Raw genomic sequence first — 13,262 nt, forward strand, 5'->3', positions numbered from 1 at the left:
GAGCCATAGCAGTACAGCACCTACGCTAGCTTCTGAGTCTGATCTGCTCCGCCCGCGAGCCTGCGTGTGCTCGGCGGGTCGCCGTCTCGTCCCGCGTCGTTCGTACGATTGGTCACCATCACCTCTCCATTTGGCCTTTTGTATTCACTATAATTTTATTCAAACAATCCGGTGGATCACCTTTTCTTATTCTGGGCTGGTGCCTTGCACGTTATTCCGTTCAAGCAGTACAAAGAAAACTCATGTTAAAAAAAAAGTAGTACAAGAAAACTCTTACAAGCTGATGAAGCTGTGGTTCGAAATCACCAACACCGTCGCCGTTGATTCGAAGCTGAGAGCACAAGGCATTCTCATGTGTTCATCCGTCCATGTGATGTGCCCAGCAAGCCACGTATGAGCATAAACAATACGGGGAGTTTCAGATTGATTTCACATTACGAGTCCCCCTCGTTTATAATCCAACCTATCCGAGCCCAAACTCAGATCATCATACACTGAAGCAAAAGCAGAAGGCATACACAGAAGCAATAGGGGTTTGCTCCAAAAATGGCAGGCAGATCATCATCCCTACTGCAACTGCTGGTACTGGTAGTAGTGGCGGCGCAGTTCCTTGGGTCGGAAGCCGGCGACATTTCCATCTACTGGGGCCAGAATGGTGGCGAGGGCACGCTGACGGAGACCTGCGCTACCGGCAACTACAAATTTATCAACCTCGCCTTCCTCGCCGCCTTTGGCAATGGCCAGCCGCCAGTCCTCAACCTTGCAGGCCACTGTGACCCGACCAACGGTGGATGCACGAACCTAACCTCCGACATCAAGTCATGCCAGAGCCGTGGTGTCAAGGTCATACTCTCCATCGGTGGTGGGGCGGGCGGCTACTACCTTTCCTCGACCCAGGACGCCAAGAACGTCGCGACATACCTGTGGAACAACTTCTTGGGAGGTAAGTCATCTTCGCGACCTCTCGGCGATGCAGTCCTCGATGGCATCGACTTCGACATTGAAGGCGGCACACCCCTCCACTGGGACGATCTTGCGAGGTTCCTCAAAGGATATAGCAACTCCGGCAGGAGAGTCTACCTGACTGCCGCACCACAATGCCCTTTCCCTGACGCGTGGGTGGGTGGCGCCCTTAACACTGGCCTCTTTGACTATGTGTGGGTGCAATTCTACAACAATGCACCCTGTCAGTATACCTCAGGTAGCACTACTAGTCTAGCTGACGCATGGAAGCAGTGGTTGACAGTTCCAACAAAGCAGATCTTCCTCGGCCTCCCGGCGTCACCTCAGGCTGCCGGGAGTGGATTCATCCCAGCTAATGATCTAAAGTCAGATGTTCTCCCATTGATTAAGAGCACAGGGAAGTATGGAGGGATCATGTTGTGGTCCAAATACTATGATGACCAGGATGGCTACAGTTCTTCCGTGAAGAGTGATGTTTGAGAGGGTTACCTTACCTTTGATTTGTGTGATACATGTGTGCTTTTTTATTGTGACGTGTGAGGAGTTGTTACTTGTAAGTAATTATGTGTCATTTGATTGTTGTATAATATAAATAATTTTTACTTGGAGCATCTCTTGGATCTTTCATTCAGAACGAGGAAACCAGAACTCATGATTATGTGTTCAACATGAAAATGTTTGCATATCATCATTCATTTCATTACATTCAATTCCATTGACCGCACAAAGGGGCATTACACAAATATGTTTCATGTGTCTTATCCACCTGGCCAAAACCAGCTACCATTCATTCATTATCAATAAATATGTGCTTAGACCAACCCCCGAGAAACAATACCTTTGCAAAGCGGCTCACAATAGTGAGTAGAGTAGAGTATAATGCATCTAGAATTTTGAAAGTATGCATAAATATTATGCATGACGGTTGATTTGCTATTAGTGAGATTTGCTCACCTTCTTCTGCTCTACTCCTAACATACGGACTTTGTGGAACATACTGCTAACATAGGAAATGAAAATATTATAAATGTGCCAAGGGCATGAAGCCATGAGCATATACTAGTTAAAATTTCTATTTAGGATTCCATGATGAAGTTAACACATCCACCCTTATTTCCTTTGAGCAAGCCCCGGAGACCTAAGCACCCATTGGTCGATAAGGTGTGTCCATGTAGGTATTGTGTGCCGTTTCGATGATGATTCAACACTATTCACTAACAAGCATCAATTATATTTGTGGCAAAATGGAAAATAGTTTCTAGAATCTATTTCTTGTACATAAATAATTATGGCAGGTTGTTTTGCCCTTTATAATTGCCAAGTCACTTCCTAACAACCAAGAAAATTCTATTGAATCAAAATACTTATTTTGGGCTTAGGTAATATAATTTGTACCCAATTAAATCATGCATGTTCATTTTATTTGGAATTAATTTAATTAGGACTTTAAAAACATACCTGAAACCAATTTAAGGGGTTAGCAATGCCCATAAAATCCAAATAATAATATTGAAATGCCGATGATGAAAAGATGAAATATTCCATTATATGAAAAATGATCCAAAGATTTAATAAATCCCTAAAACCAATTTTGCCAAAGTCCTAATACCCCCACCCCTCCTTTGTTGAATTAATACATTGTGTAGGAAAATTTAATTGTGTAAGTTCATTTTGTTTAGAATCAATTTAATATGGACTTAAAAAATCTCTAAAACCAATTTTAGGGGTTATCAAAGCCCAAAAAATTCAAATAATAATTTTGAGATGCGAATGACGCAAAGATGAAATATTCCATCATATGATTCCAACATTTAATAATTCCCTAAACCAATTTTGCCAAAGTCATATTAGCCCCAACCCCTTGGGAAAATTAATACATTGTGTAGGAAAATATAAAAATACTCAAAGTGAAATGGAATATAAATAGTTAAAATTGTGTAAAATTTTCCCAACCAATTTTTATGTTTTGGATAGTCAAGTGAATCCCCTCTTTTTATGATGGTCTTAAATAAGGCTTGGGACAAATTCAAATTAATCCTCAAGAAATTTAATTTCTTTAGAGAATCCAACCACCAATAAGGAAAATAAAAATATTCATTTAATTGCTATTTTTTATTTAACATTAAACTTGGTAATTTTTGTGATGTTACATCTACGAAAGCGAGGGGGTCAGCATAAACTAAACCTAATGTATTTCCAGTTTGTGAATTGTGACATGTGCGGGAAAATAACGATGACAAAAGTCTACTTCGTACATGAGCATAGATGTAATAGTTCAAAATATTTATTGTGAAACTCAAGGAAAATCAAATTTTGCTGAGTTGTTGTGGATGGGCTGCCCCAATCTCACCTTTCTCATTTTATCGCTTACTAGTTGAATGCCCGTGCGTTGCCACGGGACATAAAATAGAAACATCGGTGATTGTTTTAATCCGGAAGTGTATGTCAAACATGATGGATATTCAACCATATAACAAAAACTACCAATTCTTTCTCCCACTTTTTTCTCCTGGAGACTAATCATGTATGTATTTCACCATTAAATAGTAGGGGAGGCCCCTGATGTGGATTTTAAAAATTAGAAGTGTGTCCCTAACTCCCTATGTCACCGTCTCTTTCACTACTTTCCTTGCATCCAGAAAAGCGGCAGTTCCTTCCTCTCCACATCCATCGTCTTAATCCATCTTTGCTCTACCATTGTTGTCAATTCAAATGTTTGGTCACTTCGCCTTACTATTGCTTGGGCAATTCTTCAAAACATTAGAAGATCTATGAAATGGTGCATATATATCAAGAGAAATGATGAGTAGGGATGACGACTTACCAACAAAGGGACATATAATCACCAACTCCCCTTTATACCTCATTCATCCCGGGGTGGCCATTTGTATAATCATTGTAACCTGGAACATGTACATAACTAATATTATCTCCATCAAATATGATGATAATCCAATGATTACAAATGCTCCAACACCCTAGTATGATCATTTTGTTGAAGCAGGGTGAGTGTTGCGTTGATATGCATCAACAAGTATGTCCATGAGTGCCAGGCCTCTATGGAAAAAAGTGAGCTGAGTACAAGAGAAAAAGAAGCGCAACACTCGATGAATATTTGGACAGAGAACAGATTCTAAGCTCTTCACCATCATAATTGTAACCTTTATTCAATAAACAAAAATATAGTAAGGATACACAAATCTGATAAGAGCACGCTGATCTACTAAATAGTAAATATGGTGTTTCATGTTGACCTAATTCATTCAAGTGCTTACAGGAACAGGTACGCTTGCAAATCCAGGATACAGAAAAATCAGATTCATTTATGAAAGTTCTTCATGCTACAGAGATATATACATGATGGAAAACCTATCCTCTCCAAACCCTCTCAATGAAAAATATTCAGCTAGAGTAATCAAATCAAGTCTTCATTAAAACATTCAAGCTGCATGATTCCACAAGTGTCGTCAGCCTCTGCCACCACTCTGGCAAAAACACCACATGCTGGATTGATCTTGCATAATTCAGTTAAAGCAATCGCCTGCAAAAGTATAGCACGAGCTGTTTCAGATGGCTTGCAAAAACACAGTAGGGTGTTCTCAAAAACACACACACACACACACACACACACACACACACACAGCAGGGTACTCGGTGCACATTAGTACAGACTAACCAATAAGAGGGAAAGTTCAGAGCCAACTGAACATCCTCACTCGAATAGTTTGATGATGAACTGGAACTAGAAGCACACACTATAGGAATCAGAACTGCGCATGCATAATAGAAAGCGACAATTTTAGTACGAAGCAGAACCCATCGACCATCATCTGATAAAGAAAAGGGAGGCGGAGCAGCGCCTGGCTTGAGAAGAGAAGGGGTCCGTGAAGGACTGGTTGCGATGAAGAAAGTCAGTACCAGCGGTGCGATGGGACGGGGACTGGGACCAGCGGCCAACAGGAGCAACCGAGCAGTGATCCGTCGAGCTCGGCGTCTGAGTCGTCGTCAGTCCATATTAGCGGCGGCGGTGTCGAGCATGTGGTACAGGGCAGTATAGGGGAGAGGCACACTGGCGACCGACACGACGACAACACGACAGCGAAGGAGATGAGCGTCGGACGCCGGTGAGAAGGGAGGGTTGTCGTGTAGAGGAGATCGGGTGGCGGAGCAGCGTCGTCCATGGAGGCACGGACAAGACGACGGCCACCTCTACCATGAGGTGGACGAGGAGGGGAGCAGTTGCAGAAGATGTCAATGGCCATGCGTGGCACATAGCGGCGGATCGAGAGCTCTGGGTGGAGCGGTGGTGTTTGTGGGCGGAGCGGACGGGAGCGAGGGGCTTGGAGAGACCGGGCGTGCGACGTGGGTCGCAGTTGTTTACGATAGGGTTTTTTTTTCAGGGGAAGAAGCGATCACACGAGGCCGTGTTTTTTCGGATCACAGCAGTTGGTCTGTTTACGATGGACTTTTTTTCCCGGGGAAGTATCGATCGCACGAGCCGGGGGAGTAGCGAACGCGCGACGAGGGGGAGGGCTGGTTGAACCATCACGACGACTGCAGATCCCCTTTAGACCTCGTTTGATATAGAGGGATTTCTAGCCTCAAAGGGGATGGGGATTTGAGAGGATTGGGTGAATCCCTCTCTTCCACCCAATCCCCTCAAATCTCTTTGAATCCTCAATCCCTCTCCAACCACAATATTTCAGAGAATTGGGTAGTGTTGTTTCCTCCTGTCTCGCCAAGAAGGAGCTGCTGCGAGCGGCAACGACGAACGAGCTGCAAAGCGGCGGGGGTCTCGTTCCGCGAGGGGCTAAGCGAGGCTGTTGAGCCGCGTGGGTCGGGAGGGGTTGGTGGGGATTGGAGTGGTTTGGCCCGTTTAATACCTGCGAATCAAATGGGCTGATGGGGTTTCTGGGGGATTCTAGGCCCTGAGGGGATATTCCTCTCTAATCCTCTTCAAACCTCTTTCATCAAACGAGGCCTTAATAATAAAAGATACCACATATGCACTACAGTGTGATTACATGTTTGTGTGTCTTCTTTAGTGATTTTAGGTAACTTGGCCCGGTGTTATAGTATATGGAGTTTAACAAACACCATAGAGATTTCTAGAGTAGGATATTATCTCAGTGTTTATGGAGTATGATTTTCTAACTCAGATGTTGCAGAATGAAGAATTCTACAGAGTATAAGAAAAGTAATTTCTTATCTACTCCTTTTTTCTTTCATCAATATACCTTTTATGTTTTTTGGAGTTTGACAATCAGTCACGACACATATATGCTCTACAAATTGTCCTTAAGATATAGTGGTAAGCGTGTGTTAAATAATTACAACCCAATTCAAAGTTGACAATTCAGATGCTTGATGGTGGATCGCCTCCATCAGTTTAACGACATGCAAACTACTCCCTCCGTTCCAAATTGCTCGTCGTGGTTTTAGTTTAAATTTGAACTAAAACCACGACGAGTAATTTGAAACGGAGGGAGTATGTGTTCCAGAACCATGAGATTCCAAGTGCTTAAATTTGAATAAAGTTCTGTAAAACATGATCATTCAATAATCTAAGGTTGATTATGCCATTTGGTTGGGATGATGAAACAAAGTTAGGAGGAATATCCCAAATATTCATGATGGAATTGTGATCCAAAAAACACGAGACCACAAAAATTCAAGGCACACAAGTGATGAAGCAACCAAAACATCTTGATCGAAACACTGTTTCTTAAAATCGATTTTACTCTGTCATGTTCCTCCAACCAAATACCAAATTACTTCTGTGATAACATATGGTCCTCACCAAACACTCAAATAGAAAGGTACATCTTCATTCAATTAATCCCAACCTTTCAGAGCAGCTCAATTCCATTTTACTTGAAAAAAGAACGAATGCACACGGAGCTCTGAAAACGAGACCAAAGTACACTGTTTCTTTTTCTTCAGATTTTTTTTGTGTTTAATTTCTTGAAACCGGGCACCATTCTCGCCGTCCTCAATAGTCAACAGGCCTGGACATTGAGCGGCTTCCCCACGGAGAACCCGCCGTCGACCATGAGATTATGCCCAGTGATGTACCTAGCCTCGTCGGACGCCAGGAACACTGCCGCCCTCGCAACGTCTTCCGCGCGCAGCACGATGCCGCCGCCCATCTCGTTGATGTCCTCATCGAACAGCCGCCTGATCAACTCCTCGTCGCCAGCGCCCCCCGGTGGAAGGCCCAGCATCTCCCTCGCGGAGCGCGCCCCCATGGGCGTCGCGATGGCGAACGGCGAGATGGCGTTCACCCTCACGCCGCGCGCCGCCAGCTCGGCCGCCGCGGACCGCACCATGCCGACGACGGCCGTCTTGGAGACGCTGTACGCGTGGGGGCCCGACCCGCCCAGCGCGCCCGCCGTGCTGGACGTGCAGAGGACGCACCCGGCGCCGCGCGGGACCATGGCGCGCGCCGCGTGCTTGATGCCGGCGGCCACCCCGCGGAGGTTGACGGCCATGACGCGGTCGAAGTCGGCCATGTCCAGGGACTCGATGGGGGAGCCCGCGTAGTTGCCGCCCGTGATCCCGGCGTTGTTGAACATGACGTCGAGCCGGCCGTGCCGCGCCACGGCGAGGTCCACGACGGCCGCCACCTGCGCCTCGTCCGTGACGTCGCAGCGGGTGTAACAGGCCGTGTCCGGGTCGCCGAGCTCGGCGGCCACGGCGCGGCCCAGGCTGTCCTGGACGTCGGCGAGCACGACCTTGGCGCCGTTCCGGACGAACTCGGCGGCGGTCACCTTCCCGATGCCGCTCGCCGCGCCGGTGATCACGGCCACCTTGCCGGCCAACCTCCGTGAGTCGGAGGAAGCGGAGAGGGGGCGTGACGGGCTTCCTGCCCTTCCGGCCGCTCCGCTCTTCGCCGTGCTACACTCTCAGAAAACAACAAGTGAGCAAGGCAGCGAACATCAGCGGGCTGCCGGACCACACCAAAAACCTTCGTACCTGAAAAGGACGTGCATTGCTCGGAACATCTTCGACGATGGACAAATCGTGAGCTCCTTTCTCGCACAACGATAGCTAGGCAACTGAACTTAACGAAGGCTCCAAACATCTTTATAAGGCCCCCAAAAAATTCTTTATACTCCCTGCCATCCGTATTACTTATCACTCAAATGAATATAGACTTATTTTAGTGTTAGATATGTCCGTTTGAGCAACAAGTAATATGAAATGAAGAGAGTAATAATTTATACGGAGTTCGGCGAGTGAAGTGGTGAAAACCTTCCGGGACCTCTACGAGGAATTGCAAGCAGCCTGCTCGCCTCGTTCTCGTCACATTAGATGGTTGGGCATTGAGATCCTTTGGTGAACGCTTTGGACTATACGTGATAGGCTTGTGATCAAGCGGTTTTTGATGGCCGACCTACTGATACGATTTCTAAATGGTGTGGTTTTCTGCAGCCATGGAAGCCGCTTAGCCGTTCCGGGAACGTAACGCCATCGATGACATCATCTTCGGCCTCCGTTTGTTGGCCTTCCGCCTGGCGCCAGCCCTCCCTTGGCCTCCGCCGGAGCCGGACTATGGGTCTGTATCTCTGCTTGCGCCTTTGTTGGCCCTTTCTTTTCTCATTTTAGACTTATTTTTTTAGAGAACGTTTTTAGGCTTGTTGAGTTGTGCTCTCAGCAGAATATTTTTTTCTTTGTATTTGACTTCTGCTTCTAAACTTTGTATGTTTGCGTAATTGCTTTATTTAAAAAGTGGGGCGAAAGAATTTTTAGTTAACGGTGGAATCAGTGGAAATATATGCGTATTACTATATGATAGACTGTCGGCGATGAATCGGAGCTTGCGCGCGTTTCACACGAGCAGACTAATAAAATCATGCTTAGATTAAATACAGTACTTTTTTGACACCATTGATTAGATACAGTATATATAAGTAGCTAGACTAGAGTACCTGATTAGTGGTTGAGCACATCGCTGTTGTATCCTTGTCTTACTCTGCCTCTTCGATGCCTTTTGCATGTGTAAGCGTAACTAGAGGGGCTGCAGATTCTCTGCCTCGCCATGGGCGGCTAAATTTCATGTTTTGACCCTTTTTTGATACCTATTTGAAATTTGACCTTAGTTTGATTTTTTTTCGAGATCTGACACTTTTGCTACCGCCAGTATCCATGGCGATAGGGTATAACTGCCTATCGCCAAGGTCCCTGGCGGTATGATTGCATGCCTTACCGTGAAATTTTGCTAAGTATTGAACACAGTGCGTGCTCGTGCCTACCGCCAAGCACCATGGCGGTAGGGTTGTACATGCTACCGCCATTCTGTTTGGCGGTAGGGATGTTTCCTATCGCCAAGGTCCCTGGCGGTAGGCTGTTACACCCTACCGCCATGGACCCTGGCGGAAGCAAAAGGGTAAGATCTCGATTTTTTTTAAACTAGGTCAGATCTCGAATAGATATCAGAAAAGGGTCAAAACACGAAATTTTGCCGCCATGGGCAAGGTAGAGAGGTACAGTAACCCTGCCTTTCCCCCTCTTTCGTCTATTAGATCGCGAACGGATCGACCAGATTTGATGGAACAGTACCCATGCTACAGTAGCGTGAACAATATTCAAAAAGTGCCCATCAAACAGTACCCATGAAAAGTGCACGTGCTGCAACGTTTCACCTGATCTGGACCCCCTCCCCCCCCCCATCCAACGGCTGTGGGCCAAAGGCAAGGTACTGTAGCTCTCTACCTTGCACATGGCAAGATAGAGAATCCGCGCCCAACTAGAGGATAGGCGTGTCTTACCATGTGACACATGTGGTAAGCAATTTAAATAATTTAAAATGAGGATAGACGCACTTTCCCTGATGTCGCTGGTTTCAGAGTCTGTATTTTTTTGGGTTGCACGTGAAGACGATGTCCATCTAAATGGACACATCAAACAATGCTGCCTCGTCCAAACGTATTCGTAGACATCATTAAAAAAATAGACGAAATTCGTGTAAACCAGATGATATTAATAAAATTCTGATACATTTACAACAAAAAGATGAAAACCGAACAAAGTTTAACTAGATTCAAGGGAATTTAAGCTAAACCTAAACTAAACTAAACGAGGTACCAGATGGTGACGTCATAGGCATGGCCTTCAATGCTAGTGGCACCTTCGTCGTCGTTCCCTCCATCGTTGTCGCCGCTGTCGTCCTTGTTATCGTCGTCCTTCCAGCAACAGAAGGCCTCCTATGGTCGTGGCAACCCTGATTGGCCGCCACTTGGCTTCCTTCACCTCGCGACCACGGCCTCACCCTTATCCTTGCCCTTGACGGCGAGGGCAAGGGCGATGGTGGTGCGCTCGGACTGCTCAAACACACCTTCAGGAGCTGGTCGATGATCTGACACCCGCAATGGGTGAACATCTGTGTTGTGGTCGTGGACCGATCCTTGGCCCAGGCAACAGGAGGTCCAGGTCGGTGTGCACCCAGTCTGACGCCACGTCGAACGTAGAGAACGCTGCGTGGAGCGTCGTGTTGCGCCGATCCCGGCAGCCTACTCAGTGGCCATCATGGTGCGCGAGGAGGAGGTGCAACCGCCACGTCAGAGGTAGTAGAGGAGGTATCCGCATGCGTTTGGCGATCGCTGGGCCGGACACCTCCTCTTCCATCTTCACGGGGGCCAGACGCTGACGGGTGCGGGGGATGGCGGCACCTGTTCACTACCGCGCGTGGTATAAACGGCGTGGCGAGGACACCGGCTTAGACGATGTGCCCATGTGACGGGGACGCCGGCTCCGCCTTAACACAACATTGTGTTGGGACACCGACTCCTCCTTAATGTGGCGTCCAATTTGTACGCCGTGGTTAGGCGGCGAAGGTGGTGCCGGACCGTGGTCAAAGGGCGTCCGATCAAGCAGCAGCTCGAACTGACACGCATACTAATCATATGTCCGCACGACCTCGACGGGGTTGGGTGGTTGTTGCTGCTCCTTGTCGTCTGAGGAGAGCACCAACTTCGTCTTGCCCGTTACAGTGGTGGACCTTGGTGGACCCTAGGACTGTGGGTGGTGGCTCCACGAGCTAGAACTCCCTGCCGATCGTCCTATCGGCACGGACTTGGCCATCTCGATAATGTGCAATAGAGAGGATAGAAGAGGCGAAGTGGCAGTGTGCGAAGGAGATGGGATAGGGTTTGGAGGTGCAGCCTTCCTGCTTTAAATAACCAGGGCAAGCAGACTGACGCTGCTTCAATGTGGCCACAACGGTCGAAGTAGGGTTCACGGTCGTGGTGTCTGCATTGAAGCAGCTCCGGTCAGCTGTCCGGTAACATCGGTCGGCTTGAATACAAGTTGCCGTGCGTCAGGCCACGTCCCCTTGAGCGGCACTCAATACGTGGTGTGGCTTCTAGAGAGGAACGTGCGGCGAGGGTTTTGGGTGAGATCACTCAGCTGGGCGCCGTGGCGGACGTTCAGACGCCTGCAAACAACGCGCAGAGACTTTTGGCTCGCGAGCTCAAATGGTCTCTGATGAACATTAAAATAAACAAAAATAAGATAAAAGTGAATCAAAAAATTCTGACTTTTTGGCAACAAAAATTGATGATTTTTTTACATACCTTCATGAGAAAGACATTCATAAATGCTCTAGCCAAGAAAAACAAAATTAATAAATTAATACTCAAAATGACTATTTTCGAGCAATGATTCCGGAGAAATTGGAATGTTTTTTCCTCATGAAAGTTTGCACGTATGTAAAACATTCAACAATATTTACTGCCAAAAAATTCAGATTTGTTTTATTATTTATTTTGCTGTTTATGATAGGTGTTTTTTCTTTTGGTAACGATAGGTCCGTTTGAGTTCGGGACAGGAAGGGTATTTTCACGCAGAGAGCACACCTACGCTAGCTCTGAAAACTGTTGCAATTAACACGTCGTTTTTTTGAGTGTGACAATTAACACGTCGTTTTTTTGAGTGTGACAATTAACACGTCGTTGGGCTGCGCGGGTGGGTGGGTTGTAGTTTTCCGGGTGGTTTTGCTCTGCTCCGCCCGCGAGCATAGTCGCCCCCGGTGGGTCGCCGTCCCGCCCGGCGTCGGATTCGTGCAATCGATCGCCTCTCCATTTGGCCTTTTGTGTTGAAATGGCTTCTAGCTGCATGCAACTTTGATCAAACAACCCGGTCACCTTTTCTTATTTTACTACTGTATATGCTGGTGCCTTGCACGTCGTTATGTTCAAGTAGAACAAGATAATAACTGGAGCTGTGGTTCAAAATCACGAACACCGTCGCCGTTCACATGCGTTCATCTATGTACCCAACAAGCCACGCATGAGCATAAACAATGTAGGGAATGACGAATTAATTTTACACTGCGAGTCCCCTCTTATATAAAGCCAACCCTCCGATCTCAAACTCATCAACAAAACAGAAGACACATTCATAGTTCAATAGAAGCAATAGGCTGGCCCCACAAATGGCTAACAGATTATCATCCCTGTTGCAATTGCTGGTCGTGGTAGTAGTGGCGACGCAGTTCCTCGGTTCGGAAGCCGGCGGTATTTCCATCTACTGGGGCCAGAATGGTGGTGAGGGAACACTTGCGGAGACCTGCGCCACTGGCAACTACAAATTTGTCAACATCGCCTTCCTTACCGCCTTCGGCAATGGCCAGCCGCCGGTCCTCAACCTGGCAGGCCATTGCGACCCGACCAATGGCAGCTGCATGAACCTAAGCTCCGACATACAATAATGCCAGAGCCGTGGCGTCAAGGTAGTTCTCTCAATCGGTGGTGGGGCAGGCAGCTACTACCTTTCCTCGACCCAGGACGCCAAGAATGTCGCGATGTACTTGTGGAACAACTACTTGGGAGGTAAGTCATCTTCACGACGATGCGGTCCTCGACGGCATTGACTTCGACATTGAAGGCGGCACACCCCTCCACTGGGACGATCTTGCGAGGTTCCTCAAAGGATACAACAACTCCGGCAGGAGAGTCTACCTGACTGTCGCACCACAATGCCCTTTCCCTGATGCATGGGTGGGTGGCGCCCTTAACACCGGCCTCTTTGACTATGTGTGGGTGCAATTCTACAACAACGCACCCTGTCAGTACACCTCAGGTAGCACTATCAATCTAGCTGACGCATGAAAGCGGTGGTTGACAGTTCCAGCCACTATTGGAAAAACGGCTATAGCTAATATGAACATTAATGACGCACCATGACGGTGGTGCTCCATTGCTATGTCTGGTGGGGGTGTGCCTGCGTGTGTGTGTGTGAGGTTAGTAATGGCGCACCAGGGAGATGGTGCGCCATTACTAACGTCTGACACACACAAA

The 13,262-nt window shown here is 47.2% G+C and overlaps 2 protein-coding genes and 1 pseudogene across 2 annotated transcripts; 2 read left to right on the forward strand and 1 right to left on the reverse strand.

Moving 5' to 3' along the window:
* The first annotated feature begins 546 nt into the window (after window positions 1–546).
* On the forward strand, window positions 547–1,533 carry LOC119335910 (acidic endochitinase-like). The gene has a single exon (XM_037607954.1). It carries the CDS (start codon window positions 547–549, stop codon window positions 1,441–1,443), a length of 897 nt encoding a protein of 298 aa, XP_037463851.1. The 3' UTR covers window positions 1,444–1,533.
* A 5,242-nt stretch (window positions 1,534–6,775) lies between these two features.
* Window positions 6,776–8,065, reverse strand: LOC119336121 (momilactone A synthase-like). The gene is made up of 2 exons (XM_037608142.1): window positions 7,939–8,065; window positions 6,776–7,860 (listed from the first exon to the last, which is right to left on the reverse strand). Exons 1-2 carry the CDS (start codon window positions 7,965–7,967, stop codon window positions 6,963–6,965), a joined length of 927 nt encoding a protein of 308 aa, XP_037464039.1. The 5' UTR covers window positions 7,968–8,065; the 3' UTR covers window positions 6,776–6,962.
* Window positions 8,066–12,397: 4,332 nt separating this feature from the next.
* The window catches only part of LOC119338498, a 19,998-nt pseudogene continuing 19,133 nt past the window's right edge, over window positions 12,398–13,262 (forward strand).

The sequence above is a fragment of the Triticum dicoccoides genome, chromosome 7B (genome assembly GCF_002162155.2).
Source record: "Triticum dicoccoides isolate Atlit2015 ecotype Zavitan chromosome 7B, WEW_v2.0, whole genome shotgun sequence".
Lineage (NCBI taxonomy): Eukaryota > Viridiplantae > Streptophyta > Magnoliopsida > Poales > Poaceae > Triticum > Triticum dicoccoides.

Coding starts and splice junctions, on each gene's coding strand:
- LOC119335910 (XM_037607954.1), top strand. CDS start 547: ATGGCAGGCAGATCATCATCCCTACTGCAACTGCTGGTACTGGTAGTA.
- LOC119336121 (XM_037608142.1), bottom strand. CDS start 7,967: ATGTTCCGAGCAATGCACGTCCTTTTCAG. Junction 7,861..7,938: donor GCAATGCACGTCCTTTTCAG/GTACGAAGGTTT, acceptor CTGAGAGTGTAG/CACGGCGAAGAGCGGAGCGG.